Source organism: Pongo pygmaeus, chromosome 19 (assembly GCF_028885625.2).
Source record: "Pongo pygmaeus isolate AG05252 chromosome 19, NHGRI_mPonPyg2-v2.0_pri, whole genome shotgun sequence".
In the NCBI taxonomy this organism is placed as follows: domain Eukaryota; kingdom Metazoa; phylum Chordata; class Mammalia; order Primates; family Hominidae; genus Pongo; species Pongo pygmaeus.
This window is the reverse complement of record NC_072392.2, coordinates 11,860,548-11,880,651: the sequence shown is the minus strand read 5'-3', so window position 1 is coordinate 11,880,651 and position 20,104 is coordinate 11,860,548. Positions and strand designations below refer to the sequence as shown.

General features: G+C 42.5%; 1 protein-coding gene across 1 annotated transcript in view; it reads right to left on the bottom strand.

Annotated features, from left to right (window-relative positions):
• The window catches only part of DNAH9 (dynein axonemal heavy chain 9), a 379,881-nt gene that overhangs the window by 66,089 nt on the left and 293,688 nt on the right, over positions 1-20,104 (bottom strand). Inside the window, exons 58-60 of the mRNA XM_054456248.2 lie at positions 15,898-16,068; positions 13,452-13,574; positions 1,936-2,129 (exon numbers count right to left, since the gene is read on the bottom strand). Of these exons, the coding sequence (XP_054312223.2) occupies positions 1,936-2,129; positions 13,452-13,574; positions 15,898-16,068 (488 nt within the window). The remainder of the gene's footprint in view (positions 1-1,935; positions 2,130-13,451; positions 13,575-15,897; positions 16,069-20,104) is intronic.

Sequence of the window (20,104 nt, the reverse complement as noted above, 5' to 3'; positions counted from 1 at the left end):
TAGCCACTTATTGAACATCTGACCCAGCTCCTGGTCTTAACAGAGACTTGCACTCTCCCACAGGAACACTATTTTCCCTGTAGCCTTCTTGACTGGGCTCATTCTCCTATGCCTGCCTTAGGATTGGCAAGTGGAATACGGGTCCATCTCACTGCCCACTATTGTTTTCAAGCCATTCCTTCCCCACTCTTTTTTTTTTCTTTTTGGAGACGGAGTCTCGCTCTGTCGCCCAGGCTGGAGTGCAGTGGTGCGATCTCGGTTCACTGCAACCTCCGCCTCCACCAGGTTCAAGCGATTCTCCTGCCTCAGACTCCTGAGTAGCTGGGGCTACAGGCGAGTGCCACGATGCCCAGCTAATTTTTGTATTATTAGTAGAGACGGGGTTTCACCATGTTGGCCAGGCTGGTCTCGAACTCCTGACCTCGTGATCCTCCCGCCTCAGCCTGACAAAGTGCTGGGATTATAGGCATGAGCCACTGTGCCTGGCCCCTTCCCCACTCTTGAGGCTCCTCAGAGGCTCATTTCCCCTGGCTGTGTCACCACTGCCCTTGCACATCAATGCTATCTGTTCCCCTTCAGTCACTCTCCTCTTTCACTGACTTTTTCTCTTTCAGCCTGGGTGACATCAACATCCATGTGGACAATCCTGTAGATTCTAGGTGACCTCAGCTCAAGTGACCTCTGTTTTTCCCCCTTTAGCAACCTAATTCTACGGCCACATGCTCATCGCTGTCATTACTTGGAAACTTGTTAAATGTTAGGAAACATAAATGGGAACATCCCACTCTTTGACCCAAGCCTTTTATCCTTAGCAGTCTAACCTGACTTCACCTATTCTTTGCCTGTACTGGGGCCACTACGAATGGAGGAATTTCAGTATCTTGGCCTCCCTGGTATTTTTCCTTCCTTCTTTCTTTCTTTCTTTTTTTTTTTTTTCCTGAGATGGAGCCTCCCTCTGTTGCCCAGGCTGGAGTGCGGTGGTGCAATCTCGGCTCACTGCAACCTCTGCCTCCCAGGTTCAAGCAACTCTCCTGTCTCAGCCTCCTGAGTAGCTGGGACTACAGGAATGTGCCACCACACCCAGCTAATTTTTCTGTATTTTTAGTAGAGACAGGGTTTCATCATGTTGGCCAGGCTAGTCTCAAACTCCTGACATTAAGTGATCTGCCGCCTCGGCCTCCCAAAGTGCTGGGATTACAGGCATGAGCCACCACGCCCGGGCCCTCCCTGGTATTTTTCTGTCATGCCCTTACTCTAATCACTCCTTTCCTATCCAGTATAGACTCCACAGCCTATAACTTCTTTTTTCTTTAAAAAATAACTTTATTGAGGTATAATTGACATACCATAGGATTTTCCCATTTTAAGTGTACTATTCAATAACTTTTAATAAATTTACCAAGTTGTACAGTCTTTACCATAACCCAGTTTTAGAACATTTACATCACACCAATGATATTCCTCATGGCTATGGCTATTTAATTTCCTTTTTTTTTTTATTTTTTACTTATGAGACAAAGTCTCACTCTGTCGCCCAGGCTGGAGTGTAGTGGCGCAATCTTGGGTCACTGCAATCTCTGCCTCCCGGGTTCAAGCAATTCCCTGCCTCAGCCTCCCGAGTAGCTGGGATTACAGGTGCCCGCCACCATGCCTGGCTAAGTTTTGTATTTTCAGTAGAGATGGGGTTTCACCATCTTGGCCAGGCTGGTCTTGAACTCCTGACCTTGTGATCCACCCGCCTTGGCCTCCCAAAGTGCTGGGATTACAGGCATGAGCCACTGCGCCTGGCCTATTTAGTTAATTTCTATTCCCACACTCTAGCTCCAGAAAACTACTATATAGACATGATTTGGAGCTCAGCCCTGCTGGTCCAGTTGTCCTGAGGTTGCCCTTGCCCTGTGCCTATGCTGGGCCTTCCACCACCCTGTTTCCTACCGCAAAGCATAGGTCATCCGGTCAGGCCGCATGGCTCTCATCATGCAGAGACGCTGCAGGGCTGTCTTGTTTTTCCACTCCTGTGGGAGCTTCTCTTTCTCAGGACATTCGGACTCCACAAACTTTTTCCAGCTCTTAGCAGATCCCTCTATGTCCCGATCCAGATTAGAGAATTCTTCCATTGATGAAAGTACCTGGGAAATTTCAGAGAATCTGAAATGCAGTTTCTCCAGAAAGCTGTCATTTGCATTATGTTGGGGGATTGAGGGGCAAGATGGTCTTATCTACACAATTCTGTCTCATTTATACTCTTGTCTAGAGCTTTGGATCATCCCCCAGTGAAAATCAAGAAAGAGGAAAAATTTTGGGCAGCTTAGCAAAGTGCCCCAATAATATGCAAGATTTAGCACATAAAATGTTTGGGATATTATTGCACATAAAATGTTTGGGATATTATTAGCAGCAGAGACTGAGCCACACCTGCCTGTGGGTGTGTACATGGAAAAGAGGGACAAGAAGGGGAATTATGGTTATTCTGGTCATGAACCTTGGACACCTAAAGTTAGTGACTTCTCTCTTTCCTCCTCAAACTCACTCTGCCACCAAACCCTGTCAATTCACCTCTCAAAATGTTTCTAGAATTATTCATGTACTCTGTGTTAACGCCAACTCTTAAAATGCCCATGGGTTGTCTATTTCTATAAGGATTCAGTCCAGATGCATAACTTGGTAGCCAGATCTCTTCATTTGGTGCCTATCTTCAATCTGTCCAGTAAGTCATGTGTCCTCCTACTCTGTCCCACTCTGAGCATATCTGCCCCCAACCTCGGAAATATGCCTGACTCATTCTCAACTCATTTCCTTGTTCATACTACTTCAACCATATCTAAAGTCCTGTTTTCTTTTCTGCCATATTCCACTTCTTCCTTTTCTTGTGCTGGTCACGATTGTTATATGTTAAGGCTCTACAGGTTATGAAAGACCAGTTCAAAACCTGCAACCTCCCTCGGGCCATCCTTCCTAATGTAGAACATGTAGACCTTCCATCCTTTTGTAAACCACTTAGAGCAAGCTTGTCCAACCCACGGCCCTTTGGCCACATGCGGCTTAGGACGGCTTTGAAGGTGGCCCAATACAAATTCATAAACTTTCATGAAACATTATGAGTTTTTTGGTGACAGATATATATTTTAGCTCATCAACTATCATTAGTGTTAGTGTGGTTTTTTTTGTTGTTGTTGTTGTTGTTTTTTTTTGAGATGGAGTGTTGCTCTCTCGCTCAGGCTGGAGCGCAGTGACACGATCTTGGCTCAGTGCAACTCCACCTCCTGGATTCAAGCAATTCTCCTGTCTCAGCCTCCCGAGTAGCTGGGACTACAGGCACAGACCACCACGCCTGGCTAATTTTTGTATTTTTAGTAGAGACGGGGTTTCACCATTTTGGTCAGGCTAGTCTTGAACTCCTGACCTCAGGCGATCCACCCGCCTCGACCTCCCAAAGAGTTGGGATTACGGGTGTGAGCCACCGCACCCGGCCCCAGTGTTAGTGTGTTTTATGTGTGGTCCAAGACAATTCTTCTTCTTCCAGTGTGGCCCGGGGAAGCCAAAGATTGGACACCCCTGACTTAGAGATACTTGCAGAGTGGACATCTTGAATAAAGAGTTTGACTTCGTTTTTAGATGTTTGACTGCAGATAGCTTTTAAACCTCATCCTTTCCTCTTCCCCTTCTGCCCTGGGCACTCTCTCTTTTGGTGCTGGAGGGAAGTTGTACCAGGTAAGCCCCTGCCCGTGCACAGACACCCTCGCCCTGGCCCTACCCCCTAAGCATCATAATACCCAAAGCAGTCTCCTTTTCTGGCACTCTCAAGCCATTTGCAGTCTGCTTGGGAGCTCCTCTGCTCTTCCTAGAAAACCACGTTATCTGAGTAATAAACTTTCTCAAAGCCTCTTAGTATGTATGTAGCATCATCAGTTTTGATGTTGGAACTGTATTTTGGGTGTGTGTGTAGGAGGTCTGTTCTATTTCTTTAGAGTGCCCACATCAACATCACTCACTTAGGTACTTAATTACCTGCAGTCCTGCCTTCATTACTCAACTGTGCCTGAATGCCTGGTTTCCCCAATGACGTGAAAAGCTAGACAAGACTGTGTGTCTAAAGCACCTACCACAGTGCCATGAGTTTTTAGGCACCCAATATAATCATTATATTTGAACTCCATTCATTCATTCATTCATTCATTTTTTTGACATTTATTCAATTCCTACTACCTGCCAGATAACTGGGGAAGACAATAATAAAAAACAACAACAACAAAAAACACAAGCCTTTCAGGAGCCTGAAGTCCTAGCTTAGGGAAAAAGAAGATGAGGGAGGCCTTGGTAGGTATGTAGAATTCTGCTGGGCAGAGATGGAGGTAGATTGAAGGAAAGCGATTTTTTTTTTTTTTTTTTTGCGGGGGAAGGATCAAGAAGAGCTAAAGCCTGGAGGAGGGAGAGTGTAGGGCCTGATAGGAAGCAGCGTGATTGCTGCACAGGAGTCTTTTGCCTTACCACCGACAGGAACAGCTGGAGAAGGACAGAGGCATGTGACCGGGCTTGCAGAGGCTTTTGTCCCGTGGAAATGAACACATGTCTTGACTTTACATATTCCTTCACATGGGCTCTGTGGCTTCCCAGTTTCACCCTGATCACTTACAGCAGGGAATGATCCTTCAATGGTGCAGATAAGTCGTGTGGAGTGGTGTGTGGAGTGGAGCAAGAGGCACCGGGGGACTGGAGTTCTGGCCCCAGCACCACCACTTTTGAGCCAATGGACTTGGAGCCTGCTTTAAAACCCTTGTGAGTTTTTTTTTTTCATTTGGAAAATGAGGCCAAGTCATGTGGTCTGCCATATCTCATACTGTTATGTAGATACAAATGCTTTGAAGGCTATAAAGCTCTCTCTTTTCCTTCCTGGGGGGCTCCTATGGCTATTGAATTGCAACTTCTGGTTTACTTGCCTGTTACTCTCACAAGACTGTGAGCTCCCTGCGGGCAAAAACTTTTGTAGGGCCTCTTTGTTTTTTTTTTTTTTTTATTTATTTTTTTATTTTATTTTATTTTTTTTTTTACATTTTTTTTTCTTTTATTATTATTATTATTATTATTATACTTTAGGTTTTATGGTACATGTGCACAATGTGCAGGTAAGTTACATATGTATACATGTGCCATGCTGGTGCGCTGCACCCACCAACTCGTCATCTAGCATTAGGTATATCTCCCAATGCTATCCCTCCCCCCTCCCCCCACCCCACAACAGTCCCCAGAGTGTGATGTTCCCCTTCCTGTGTCCATGTGTTCTCATTGTTCAATTCCCACCTATGAGTGAGAATATGCGGTGTTTGGTTTTTTGTTCTTGCGATAGTTTACTGAGAATGATGATTTCCAATTTCATCCATGTCCCTACAAAGGACGTGAACTCATCATTTTTTATGGCTGCATAGTATTCCATGGTGTATATGTGCCACATTTTCTTAATCCAGTCTATCATTGTTGGACATTTGGGTTGGTTCCAAGTCTTTGCTATTGTGAATAATGCCGCAATAAACATACGTGTGCATGTGTCTTTATAGCAGCATGATTTATAGTCCTTTGGGTATACACCCAGTAATGGGATGGCTGGGTCGAATGGAATTTCTAGTTCTAGATCCCTGAGGAATCGCCACACTGACTTCCACAAGGGTTGAACTAGTTTACAGTCCCACCAACAGTGTAAAAGTGTTCCTATTTCTCCACATCCTCTCCAGCACCTGTTGTTTCCTGAGAGAAGAATCAAATAGATGCAATAAAAAATGATAAAGGGGATATCACCACCGATCCCACAGAAATACAAACTACCATCACAGAATATTACAAACACCTCTATGCAAATAAACTAGAAAATCTAGAAGAAATGGATAAATTCCTCAACACATACACCCTCCCAAGACTAAACCAGGAAGAAGTTGAATCTCTGAATAGACCAATAACAGGAGCTGAAATTGTGGCAATAATCAATAGCTTACCAACCAAAAAAAGTCCAGGTCCAGATGGATTCACAGCCGAATTCTACCAGAGGTACAAGGAGGAGCTGGTACCATTCCTTCTGAAACTATTCCAATCAATAGAAAAAGAGGGAATCCTCCCTAACTCATTTTATGAGGCCAGCATCATCCTGATACCAAAGCCTGGCAGAGACACAACAAAAAAAGAGAATTTTAGACCAATATCCTTGATGAACATTGATGCAAAAATCCTCAATAAAATACTGGCAAATCGAATCCAGCAGCACATCAAAAAGCTTATCCACCATGATCAAGTGGGCTTCATCCCTGGGATGCAAGGCTGGTTCAATATACGCAAATCAATAAATGTAATCCAGCATATAAACAGAACGAAAGACAAAAACCACATGATTATCTCAATAGATGCAGAAAAGGCCTTTGACAAAATTCAACAACCCTTCATGCTAAAAACTCTCAATAAATTAGGAATTGATGGGACGTATCTCAAAATAATAAGAGCTATTTATGACAAACCCACAGCCAATATCATACTGAATGGGCAAAAACTGGAAGCATTCCCTTTGAAAACTGGCACAAGACAGGGATGCCCTCTCTCACCACTTCTATTCAACATAGTGTTGGAAGTTCTGGCCAGGGCAATTAGGCAGGAGAAGGAAATCAAGGGTATTCAATTAGGAAAAGAGGAAGTCAAATTGTCCCTGTTTGCAGATGACATGATAGTATATCTAGAAAACCCCATTGTCTCAGCCCAAAATCTCCTTAAGCTGATAAGCAACTTCAGCAAAGTCTCAGGATACAAAATCAATGTGCAAAAATCACAAGCATTCTTATACATCAATAACAGACAAACAGAGAGCCAAATCATGAGTGAACTCCCATTCACAATTGCTTCAAAGAGAATAAAATACCTAGGAATCCAACTTACAAGGGATGTGAAAGACCTCTTCAAGGAGAACTACAAACCACTGCTCAAGGAAATAAAAGAGGATACAAACAAATGGAAGAACATTCCATGCTCATGGGTAGGAAGAATCAATATCATGAAAATGGCCATCCTTCCCAAGGTAATTTACAGATTCAATGCCATCCCCATCAAACTACCAATGACTTTCTTCACAGAATTGGAAAAAACTACTTTAAAGTTCATATGGAACCAAAAAAGAGCCCGCATCGCCAAGTCAATCCTAAGCCAAAAGAACAAAGCTGGAGGCATCACACTACCTGACTTCAAACTATACTACAAGGCTACAGTCACCAAAACAGCATGGTACTGGTACCAAAACAGAGATATAGATCAATGGAACAGAACAGAGCCGTCAGAAATAATGCCACATATCTACAACTATCTGATCTTTGACAAACCTGACAAAAACAAGAAATGGGGAAAGGATTCCCTATTTAATAAATGGTGCTGGGAAAACTGGCTAGCCATATGTAGAAAGCTGAAACTGGATCCCTTCCTTACACCTTATACAAAAATCAATTCAAGATGGATTAAAGACTTAAATGTTAGACCTAAAACCATAAAAACCCTAGAAGAAAACCTAGGCATTACCATTCAGGACATAGGCATGGGCAAGGACTTCATGTCTAAAACACCAAAAGCAATGGCAACAAAAGCCAAAATTGACAAATGGGATCTAATTAAACTCAAGAGCTTCTGCACAGCAAAAGAAACTACCATCAGAGTGAACAGGCAACCTACAAAATGGGAGAAAATTTTCGCAACCTACTCATCTGACAAAGGGCTAATATCCAGAATCTACAATGAACTCCAACAAATTTACAAGAAAAAAACAAACAACCCCATCAAAAAGTGGGCAAAGGACATGAACAGACACTTCTCAAAAGAAGACATTGATGCAGCCAAAAAACACATGAAAAAATGCTCACCATCACTGGCTATCAGAGAAATGCAAATCAAAACCACAATGAGATACCATCTCACACCAGTTAGAATGGCAATCATTAAAAGTGTAGGGCCTCTTTGTATGCCTTAGACCTAGCAGGGTGTCTGGCACTTAGGAAATGCTCAGTTAATAAGATTTGACATCTGCCTGGCCAGCAGGAGGGCTCTTGACAGGCTGAGAAAGCCGCAGCTGCTGTAATTATTTCTCTCTGTGCTGAGGAGCTGACTTTCATCTTCTTTCAGGCAGCCACTCACCCCCTCTTCCCAGTTTGCATCATTATTAACCCTTCTGCAGTCCTGCAACCCCCTCTGGCGTCTCCACAAAACTGAGCAAATTACACTGTGATCAGTGCTCCCAGCTGCCAGGGCTGGATCTGAAACACACTTTCTTGAAGCTCTAGATTGAATACAATTGCAACATTTAATCTTCCAAATGAGGCAAAGGGATTTCTAGCCTTCTAATAAGCTAAATGGAAATGACTAATTAACCTAATTACTTTGGACTGTGTAGCAAAATACAACCGAGCTAAATTGGCAACCAGACTGGTAGTAAGGGGCCTTTTCAAAGGCTAACAAAGGCCTTCATCGCAGATGAGATTTTCTAATGAGCAACAGAACATGCCCATTACCTGAAAGTTCTGCATTTGATAGAACCTAAAAAACCCTTACAAAGGATATTAATAAAAGCAGTATTTTATCACAAAGATTTCATTCATTACCTGCTTATTAGTTCTTCTGGGGAAACAAAGCAATCAGTCTTCATCATGAGATACAATGCTTAAAATTTTTTTTAAAAAATCATGTACTATTCAATTATACTTATTTTCTTTAGGCTAAAATCCAACCAAACACTTAAAAAGAGCATTCATCAAAGGCTTTGGCAATAAGTACTACACAACGCATTGTGTTTCACCTGCTCATATCCTGTGCTGTGCTTGAGTTGGATGGTTCTGGACTTTGCTGCTCTTCCTAACAAATTCACATAGAGAGATAAAGCTTCTCTAGTTGGCAAAAGCCTTTGAACAGCCAGATGAGCTTAGCCCACAAAACAAAACAAAAAAGCAAAGTGAAGCAAGGCAAAGCGAACCAAACACTTCATTTTGTGAAAAGAGGAATGAAACTAAATTGTACGTAGCTTTTGGGTTGAGCTTTGTAAAATGAAAGCACTGAAGAGTGCTTGTGAATCATTTATTCCTTATGACTTTTGCAGCAGAGGGCTTTGCGGGGTAATACGAAGAGAGGCAACTGGACTTGGTCCAAACTGCACAACTCACAGTTCCTGAAAGTTTTTCCTTCTTTGGACAAATTCTATGCGGTACAATCCATATCGACTATAGCATGTAGACACCAGATAGCTGGGTGATTAATCATCATAATTGTTATGGGGTGAATTGTGTCCGCCCAAAATATATATTGAAGAAATAACCTCCTGCACTTGTGAATGTGACCTTATTTGGAAATAGGGTCTTTGTAGATGTAATCAAGTCACAATGAAGTCACTAGTGTGGACCCTAATCTAATATGACTGGTGGCCTTATAAGAAGCAGAAAGGGCCCGGCGTGGCGGCTCACGCCTGTAATCCCAGCACTTTGGGAGGCTGAGGCAGGCGGATCATGAGGTCAAGAGAGATCGAGACCATCCTGGCCAACATGGTGAAACTCTATCTCTACTAAAAATACAAAAATTAGCTGAGTGTGGTGGCGCATGCCTGTAATCCCAGCTACTTGGGAGGCTGAGGCAGGAGAATCACTTGAACCGGGGAGGTGGAGGTTGCAGTGAGCTGAGATTTCGCCACCGCACTCCAGCCTGGTGACAGAGCGAGACTCTGTCTCAAAGAAATAAAAAAAAAAAAAAAAAGAAAGAAAGAAGAAAGAAGTGGAAAGGCAGAGACTCACAGAGGGAAGACAGCCAGACAGCCATGTGAAGATGTAAAGATGGAGACAGACCCTGGAGTTATGCTGTCACAAAGCAAAAGACACCAGGGGCTACCAGAAGCTGGAAGAGGCAAGGAAGCATCCTTCCCTAGAGCCTCTGGAGGGAGCAGGGCCCTGCCGACACCTTAATTTCAGCTTTCAGCCTCCACGACTGTGAGAGAACAGATTTCTGTTGTTTTAAGCCACTCCATTTTTAGTACTTTCTTAGAACAGCTCCAGGAAACAAATACAGCAACCATAACCAATCAGCTTCCATTGATTTAGCATTTACTCTGTGTCTTATATAGCCTTCTAAGAAAGGTATTACGATGACCATTTTGCAGGTGAGGAAACCAAGGCTCAGAGGAATACGATAACATGTCAGAGGCCACACACACAAACTTGAAGTTGAATCCAGGGATGTCTGACTCCAGAGCCTGTGTTAATTAGTCCATCTCCATCATTGCTCTAGTTCTGCAAAGGGGTTCATTCAGAACTGCTTTACAGAACTAAGTTATTTTCCATAAAGGCATCAGACTATGAGAAATTATTGTCTAGCTCTGGACCATACTGTCCTACGAGGTAGCCACTGGCCATGAGTGACTCCCAAGTACTTGAAATGTGGCTGGTGGGACTGAGAGACTGAATTCTTAATTGCATTTAATTTTAATGGTCTTAAAATTCAAGTGTAGAAAATAGGACTTGTTTTATTAATTGGAAAACTTCTAAAGATTGTTGGAACAACTTGGATATATGAATCAATCAATTTTATGGCATCTCAATACAAATGTTTTTGGTGAAAATTTGGCATCTGAATTGAGATGAGCTATAAGTTTAAAAAATATTCACCAGATTTCAAAGGCTTAGTATAAAAATACAAAATATCTCAGTAATAATTTTATAACAACTGCATATTGAGATAATATTTTGGCTGTATTGGCTTAAAGAAAATATCTTGCTAAAATTAATTTTATCCATTTTTTTTTTTTTGAAACAGAGTTTCATTCTTGCCATCCAGGCTGGAGTGCAAAGTGATCTCAGCTCCCTTCAACCTCTACCTCCTGGGTTCAACCAATTCTCCAGCCTCAGCGTCCCAAGTAGCTGGGATTACAGGCATGTGCCACCACACCTGGCTAATTTTGTACTTTTAGTTGAGACGGGGTTTCACCATGTTGGCCAGGCTGGTCTTGAACTCGTGACCTCAGGTGATCCACCCGCCTTGGCCTCCCAAAGTGCTGGGATTACAGACGTGAGTCACTGTGCCCAGTCAATTTTATCCATTTTTAAAAACATTTTTTAAAGTTTTTAAAAACATTAAAAATTATAGAAAATTATAGAAATTTTAAAATTTAAAATTTTATAGAAATTTTAAAATTTAAAATTACTTAAGTGGTTTGCATTATATTTCTTTTGGACAGTGCTACTCTAAAGTGTGTCTAGTCATTTGTATCTTAGGTAGCCCAGGAAAATGGATGGTTTCCACTTCTCTGCATTTATTTAATCATTCTTAGGCATTTTGTAACTTTGTAATTTGGGTTTCTGTTGTGAATGGAGTACCCCCTTATTTCTTCCCCAGTATATTATTTCCCTTCTCATTCACCAGATTGGGCCCAGAATGACAAATAAAATTAAATAAAAATCAAATTACAACTTTATTATTTAGATCAGAGATTGGCAAACTACAGCTTGCAGGCCCAATCTGGCCCACCACCTGTTTTTGTCAATAAAGTTTTATTGGAACTCAGCCGTGTCCATTCATTTACATACTGTGACTGGCTTTGGCAGAGTTGAGTATTTGCTACAGAGTCTGGCCTACAAAGTCTAAGTGGCCCTCATAATTGTTATGGAGTGAACCGTGTCCCTCCAAAGTAAAATATGTACTGAAGAACGAATCTTCCGGACTTGTGAATGTGATCTTATTTGGAAATAGGGTCTTTGTAGATGTAGTCAAGTTAAGATGGAGTTACCAGTGTGGGCCCTAACCAATATAACTGGTGCTCTTATAAGAAGCAGAGAGACAGGGACTCACAAAGGGAAGACAGCCATATGAAGACGGGAAGATGGTGATATTTACTAAGTGGCCCTTTGCAGAAAAAGTGGGACAACTCTTGATTTAGATACAGTCCTAAAGTTGGTTAAAACAATACAGGCTCTGAAAAAGAAGTTAGAAAACTATCTTTGAGCAATTGTAGCATTAATGGAATGAGCCTAGAATTTCCTGAGATGACTTCTTTGAAGGGGACAGCAGGTATATAAATAATTAAATCCTAGGTTTTAGTTATAAAGTAAAACCACTTGGATGGATATCGAGGGAATCATACTAAATGAGCACACCAATCCCACATGGTTATATACTGTATAATTCCATTTATGTAACATCCTTGAGATGACAGAAAATTATACAAATGGAGAACGGATTCGTGGTTGGTAGGTATTGGGAACTGGGTAAGGGAAGATGTTGTTGTGGTTATAGAAGGCCAACATGAGAGGTCCTTGTAATGGTGGAACTTTCTGGATTTGTATCAACGACAATTTCCCAGATGTGTTATTGTACTATAGTATTGCAAGATGTTACCATTGTGGAAAACTGGGTACAAGGGATATCTCTGTATTATTTCTTAAAATTGCATATGAATCGTTGTCTCAAAATAAACCATTTTAATAAAAAAAAAAGAGAAAGAAAGCCAGTCATATTACTTTACTCTTCTACTTCTTTGTGCTACTAAACATCTATAAAATGCAATAAACACGGGAGATCATAAACAAGATTCATCTTATGTAGATGCTATTCCTCACATGGCGCTCAAACCTGTCATGGGTGTTCACTCAACTGCCCGCATGGAGTGCAGGCCTGGACTCTGGAGCGAGCTGGTGTTGCCTCGCCCAGCATTCCCTGCCAGGCATTGTGTCAGGATCTGTGAATTGCAGGCATAGTATCTACTGAAAGAAACTTATAGTTTGTGATCTTTTCAACACTCATAGAATTCCAGCTAAACTAAGCTGCATGACATGGAATGAAAATAGGCTCTGCCATCAGACAGACCAAAAATTGTGTCCTCGGCTTCTGGTAAGTGTGGGACCTGTTTCCTCCTATGTCAAATGGGAACAAATAATACCTATCACCCAGGTGGATATGAGAATTAAATAAGGTAATGCATTTCCAAGGCACTCAATAGATAAGAGCTGTTATTAACTGCTGAGCATCCCAGGCTGAAATGCATTCCTGCTTTGAGTCTGAGTTAGGATTCAGATGCCTGAATACAGCGCTGGCATCTGCTGTTTTATGGAAATGCTGTGGCAGCCTCTCCACATCAACCCCAGGGACTCACTGAGGAGGCCATGTTCCAGCCTTAAGCCCTGGTAGGTGAAAAGCAGCTCAGCTGACTCAGGGGAGCTCATGGGAACTTCCTGTTTCCTCACACCCTGGAGGCAGAGCCCTCATACACCAGCATGCACCTGCTTCTTCTCTGCAGGCTCAGGAAAGATGAACTCACTGTGGGGACGCAAGGAAAGGGATGCGCCTATGTTTAACACAGCTCCATGCCTGAACTCCAAAAGAGAGCCCTGCTGACTTCATGGGGACCAGTGTCAGAGGTAAACTCTGAGAGATGAGAGCTTGGCTTTTTTCTAGGGGTCAATACTGACCTTGACGGCTCCCCACGCCTGATGGGAGAGGAACTCCACGGGGCTGGCGGTGCCCGTCTGCACTGGAGATCGAAGCAGGAAATCCAACTCCGCTGCATTGACTTCTCGGTTCATGAGGAGAATCTGCAATGTGGAGAAATGACACTGCATTTCTTTAGCTTGTAGCCAGAGTCCTAGAAATCTTAGGGGTTGTCACTCAGTATAATTATTACTGCCTCTAATACTAGTTTGCCCATCAATTTTGGTTGTTTAGTGACGGTAGAGTGGAAGGAGGTGTATATTCACACACATTACTACTGTGTCCCTCTATTTTCACCCCAAATATCAGAGTGACTTAACTGCACACAGCGAGTGACTATATCTTGGTTAATAAGCATTTATTACATATCAATCATAAATGCCATGGAGAATGTGTTTCTGCAATCTAATTGAGCAGATGACACATACAAATGACATGATCTGAGGAGAATGTCAAAATGACGTATGAATCTGTGGCAGCTAGAAATGCGGATAGGAATCCATAATACTAAAGGAGTTACAGAGTAGAGGAGTTACCAGCAAGTGAGGGGCAGAAAGAAACTAATTTGACTAAACTTTCTATAAGTAGTTTATTTTCTTTTCTTTAAGTTCTGGGATACATGTGCAGAACGTGCAGGTTTGTTACATAGATATACATGGGCCATGGTGGTTTGCTGCACCTGTCAACCTGTCATCTAGGTTTTAAGCCCTGCATGCCTTAGGCATTTGTCTTAATGCTCTCCCTCCCCTTTCCCCCCATCCCCCAACAGGCACCAGTGTGTGACATTCCCTGTGTGCATGTGTTCTCATTGTTCAACTCCCACTTATGAGTGAGAACCTGCGGTGTTTGGTTTTCTGTTCCTGTGTTAGTTTGCTGAGAATGATGGTTTCCAGCTTCATCTATGTCCCTGCAAAAGACATGAACTTGTGCTTTTTTATAGCTGCATAGTATTCCATGGTGAATATGTGCCACCTTTTCTTTATCCAGTCTATCATTGATGGGCATGTGGGTCGGTTCCAAGTCTTTGCTATTGTAAATAGTGCTTCAATAAACATACATGTGCATGGGTCTTGGAGAAGCTAAGAGATGGGGATATTTTCACAGAAGGGAAGATGTTCCATGCAGTAGGAAATGGAAACAGCAGAGGCTTGAAAGGGGAATTAGTGAGCTGTGTACAGAGGAGAGAAAAGCCTTTGGCTTAGTTTGAGCTCATGATTCACACTAAGAGGTGGGGCCCACAGTTTTTTTTTTTTTTTTTTTTTTTTGGCAAAGGCCAAGCTGTCATCTGGGCTGGAGTGGGGAATACGGGGGGTGAGAGGGGTGAGGCACAGCAACACTCACCCATGAACTCAGGCAGGCCCTGAAAGGTGCAAACAGAGTCAGCACACAAGTGATGATGGGATATCTGACTTTTGGAATTGGAAACGGCCTTCAAGATAATTAATCTGTGCTCCCAATTTACATATTGGAAAAAGTCCCAATTCTAAATGATTACAGGGACATGTAAAAGGAAGTAAATTAGGCTGGATGCAATGGCTCATGCCTGTAATCCCAGTACTTTGGTAGGCCGAGGCGGGTGGATCACCTGAGGTCAGGAGTTTGAGACGAGCCTGGCCAATATGGTGAAACCCCGTCTCTACTTAAAATACAAAAAAAATTAGCTGGGCCTGGTGGCGCACATCTGTAATCCCAGCTACTTGGGAGCCTGAGGCAGGAGAATCACTTGAACTGGGGAGGTGGAGGTTGCAGTGAGCCAGGATCACACCACTGCATTCCAGCCTGGACAACAGAGTGAGACTCCTTCTCAAAATAAAAAAAAGGAAGTAAATTTTCACGGTTTTTTGATGTTGAGAATAACTAGAAGACAAAGGTTTCTTCTTAAAGATGCAGCAACATTGGAAATCCCTGCTTCCCAAACCCTTGAGAACCAATGTTATTGAAAACTTTCTAAGGCCAAGGCTGCTACAGCTGTGGAAAGACCTATGCAATTTCTTATCCCAGGGGATGGCTGCATCAGTAAACTTGCAATCTAAAGGTAAATAAACAATGATGGATACTCTACCGAATTTCTTACAGCATTTCAAAAAGCGTCTAGTTATTGGTATGGTTTCATCTAGTTTCATCTTCAGTGCCAGTTTTGATTGATTGGTAGTGGCTGCTGGAGGGCTGTGCTGAGGAAGATCTTAGATCTTCCAGGATCAGCAAGAAAAAGTACAATGATGGATTAAGTATGTCTGCCATAAGTGTGAAATGGTGGGGGCAGATGCACACACCATATTGGACCTTCTTGTCTGATGCCTCTATCCAAAGACAGATAGTCTGGACATGCTGTGGAAAGTGATGTTCAAAGAAGAAAGTTTCTTAACACCTGCTGTCTGGGCACTAAAAATAACCTGTTTTCTGGAAACTTCTTCAATCCACTTTTACCTGAAAGGTGAGCTGGGCAAGGTAGGTCAGCTTATCACACTCAAAGAGCCCGCGGGTGGTGTACTGGTACACAGAGAAGGTTATGCTGTCTATTAGGTTGGCCACCCGCTCCCTGAGGCTTTCGTCAGGAGCAGCCCTCTCCACAGCCTTCTGGAAGACGATACTGAAGGCCTGGGGACAGAAGGCAGGAAACTGGTAAGGTACACAAGCCCTCTTACTATACACTAGTGGTCTTACCTGCGAAGAATGTGATAGTTTTCCAGCCCATAGAAATTTTTTCCCAAGGCCAGGCACGGTGGCTCATGCCTGTAATCACAGTGCTTTGGGAGGCCAAGGTGGGCAGATCACCTAAGGTCGGGAGTTTGAGACCAGCCTGGCCTACATGGTGAAACGCTGTTTCTACTAAAAGCACAAAAATTAGCAGGTGAGGTGGTGCATGCCTATAATTCCAGCTACTTGGGAGGCTGAGGTGGGAGAATCGCTTGAACCTGGGAGGCAGAGTTTGCAGTGAGCCGAGATGGTGCCACTGCATTCCAGGCTGGGCGACAGAGTGACTCTGTCTCAAAAAGAAAAACAAACAAACAAAAAAAACAAAGAAATGTTTTCCCAAAATATCCTGCCAAGGACAATGGTAATGAGAAAACATGCTATTATCTTTTCTTAGTTTGCTCATGTGAATTATTACATAGCTATAAGCATATATACCTCTGCAGTGATAAGACGAGTCCTTGCAAGCAGGCGCCTTTCTCATGAACCCTTCCTGCAATGCAGGGAGCATAGCCTGCTTTGGTTACATCTTCTGAACTACACATTATGTGTATAATCTAATATAAAAATCATGTGACTCAGTTTCCCATTGTTTTAAACTTAGATAGTGACTACTTAAAAAAGTAAATATTTGGAATGTTACATTTTAAATGTGATATGAATAGAACAAACAATGAAAGAAAATAAAAACCAAGGCCAGGTGCAGTGGTTCATTCCTGTAATCTCAGCACTTTGGGAGGTAGAGCTGAGAGGATCACTTGAGGCCAGGAGTTCAAAACCAGCCTGGGCAAGATAGCGAGACCATGTCTCTACAAAAAATTAAATTGTCCGGGCATGGTGGCACACACCTGTAGTTCTAGCTACTTGGGAAGCTGAAGCGGGAGTTTGAGGCTGCAATGAGCTATGCTGGTGCCACTGCACTCCAGCCTGGGCAACAAAGTGAGACCCTGTCTCAAAATAACCTAAGAAACAAAACAAAACAAAACAACAACAACAACAAAAACAACAAAAAACAGAACAAAAGAAAATACAAGCCAATATATAATTGGAACTTTTCAATTTTGGGTTATGCAGATTTCCAGCCTTTTCTCTATTTTCCTTTTGTGTCTTCAATAAGAAAAAAAAATCTTAAGTCTTTCTAACACCACCAAGTATTTGAACTTTAATGGAAACTAGATAAGATTTGAGTCTCAATATCTCTTCATTTGCAAAGTAGGAAAATGTGAATTTCTCTCTCCCTTCCATGGTTCCAGGGTGTTTCTTGTTAACAAAGGCTTTGCAGCCTTTCTTCTTTATTTAGTTTTAATGATCTTTGCAAAATCTTCTGCTCATGTTCAACCCAATCCATTGTAATGGTTACCTTCACTTGATAGATTTTAGATAGGAAGAATAGCTCATTAGAGGCTGATAATGTCCCCCAGCACCACAGAGAGCAATTTGGGAAGATTCCAGAACAGTTTCATAGAGACAGAGTGGAACGCTTTCTCCTGGCAGTTACTATAGCTTTTCCCTAAAGCTCTCTCTTTATCAAAATAACAGTAATCAGTAAAGAATCTCTATGTTATTTAAGTTTAAACAAAGTGATTTACAATTCAGGAAAAGATCTAAAGAAAATTAAAAACCTAGGTACATTTAGCATTTTCTTTACATTAAACTAATTTTGGCTCTCTTTTTCTTTTCTGTTCTAAAACAAGACACAAAACCCAAAAAGCTTCTTCCCCTTACTTCTGGTGTCAGAACAGCTCTGGTGCTGGGCCTGATCCCACTTCAACAGCATCTTCCGGAAGGTCCCTTCTCCTGCCCGTGGGGTCTTATCATTGACTCAAACTACCCTCATACATACTCATCAGCTTTTGTAATTTTTTTGTAGGGCCCTTATCTATTGCCTCGTATCTTTGGTATTTTTCAACTTTTTACCAGGTTATGAGCACACATAGTGGGGCCCAGGCCTTACTCACCTTCTTATATTTCCCCAAATCTAGCCCATCTCTTCACCTACAGTGAGCACTAAAAAATATTTGTCGGATGGATGACTGTGTCCTGCTACTGCCTAAAAGAACTTAGGCAAAGTATGAGCAAAGCTCTAGGCCAAGGGTATCAAACTCAATGGCTTCAGGGGCGGGGTGTTTAATACTGAACAGGGAGGCATAAGGACTGTGGCAACACTGGAGGCACATGCCAGTCTAGGGGGGCAGCATCCCTTGGCTCCAGCAAAATCGCGCCACGTGGGATGTGAGCTCAGTGTTGTCAATCTTCCAAACCTTCATGAGAAGCCATAATTTGGAACTTACATAACTTCTCCTCATTTTTAAATGTTGGCAACCAATTAAAGTACTTGAAAAGCCCTCCAAGGACCAAAGAAAACAGGACAATAGGCCCTTGGGCTTCCGATTTGAGACCAATGCTGTGTTATTTTTGCCTCTGCCTATCTGATGCAAGCTTCTTCTAACTATTTTGAGAAGTGTTATTCCCCCAGCCATGTCTCTCTGCAGAATGCACACAATACAGAAAGCTGGGCCTCCCATCAATCTGCAGGAGACCCCAGTGAGGTGTCTTTCACTCTGAGGCACCCTGTGAATGTGTCTTATTAACCTTTGCCTTGCCTTTGGCTAAATCTTGAAGAAAAACTACTTCACTGCCACTTAAGTTCCATCTTAATCACGTTATAAACTTCCAAGTTCAAAACTTGGCTGTTGAAGAGTTTTTGCATGTGTAAACACACACACAAACACATTTTAATATATTTCTGCTCAAAACAATTTTGAAAGCTGGGATGAATGGTTCCTGCCACGTTGGCCTATGTGGGGTTTCCACATTCTGAGAATGCCTCTTCTTTCTCTGCCAGGAAGGGGAACTGTAAAATCCAACCCCAGACAAAAGCCAAGGCCGTGGAAACTACAGTGGCCCATTTTTCTTCAAAACAGAGAAGACTTCTAAATGCATTGTGGTTTCGATATTTTTGAACACCCTTACTTCAGCTACTTATCATGAAGCAGTTAACCTGTTTTTAATGATCAGGTTGGTCAATGAACAGCTGTTTTTGCAATTCTTAATATCAGTATGGTGACCCAAACTCCATCTCCCCTACTTTAAAAATGGAGTTTCAGAACTTCCTATATCAGGACACTGTTGCTGTGAAACATCTTACAACATGGTTTTGAACACAGATTGTCATGGGCCTCATTTAATTTCTTGTTTTCAGAGAGAGTCACTGTGGTAGGCTTCTGATGGGTACCTATAGTCAATTTCAACTACTCTTGGAACTAGGGAGGTGATCCTGTGGTTATTAGGCTTATCATGCCAACTTTTACGCTGTTTTAAAATATTTTTATAATTCTTTCCTATGTTGCCTTAAACTAAATATGAGGCCAAGTATTGGGTTTCTTTTAAAAACATAAAATATGGGTTTGGGTGCAGTGGCTCACGCCTGTAATCCCAGCACTTTGGGAGGCCGAGGCGGGCGGATCACGAGGTCAGGAGATCGAGACCATCCTGGCTAACACAGTGAAACCCCGTCTCTACTAAAAATACAACAAAAATTAGCTGGGTGTGGTGGCGGGCACCTGTAGTCCCAGCTACTCGGGAGGCTGAGGCAGGAGAATGGCGTGAACCCGGGAGGCAGGGCTTGCAGTGAGCTGAGATTGTGCCACTGCACTCCAGCCTGGGCGACAAAGCGAGACTCCGTCTCAAACAAACAAACAAAAAACCATAAAATATTATAAACACAGTTCATCCAATCTGCAGAGACTCTGAGTTACAATAAAAAGATTGGGAAATGATTAAATGCCATCTTCAATCAAATGAGCCCCAGGAACTGGAGGCCTTCTGATTTCTCATCTGCTCATCACCATCCCCACCATCTAGGTCTTCACCTGGTGGTTTAGCTGAAAGCACTCCACAGATCCTGAAGTGTGTGCTCTCTCTCTCTCTCTCTCTCTCT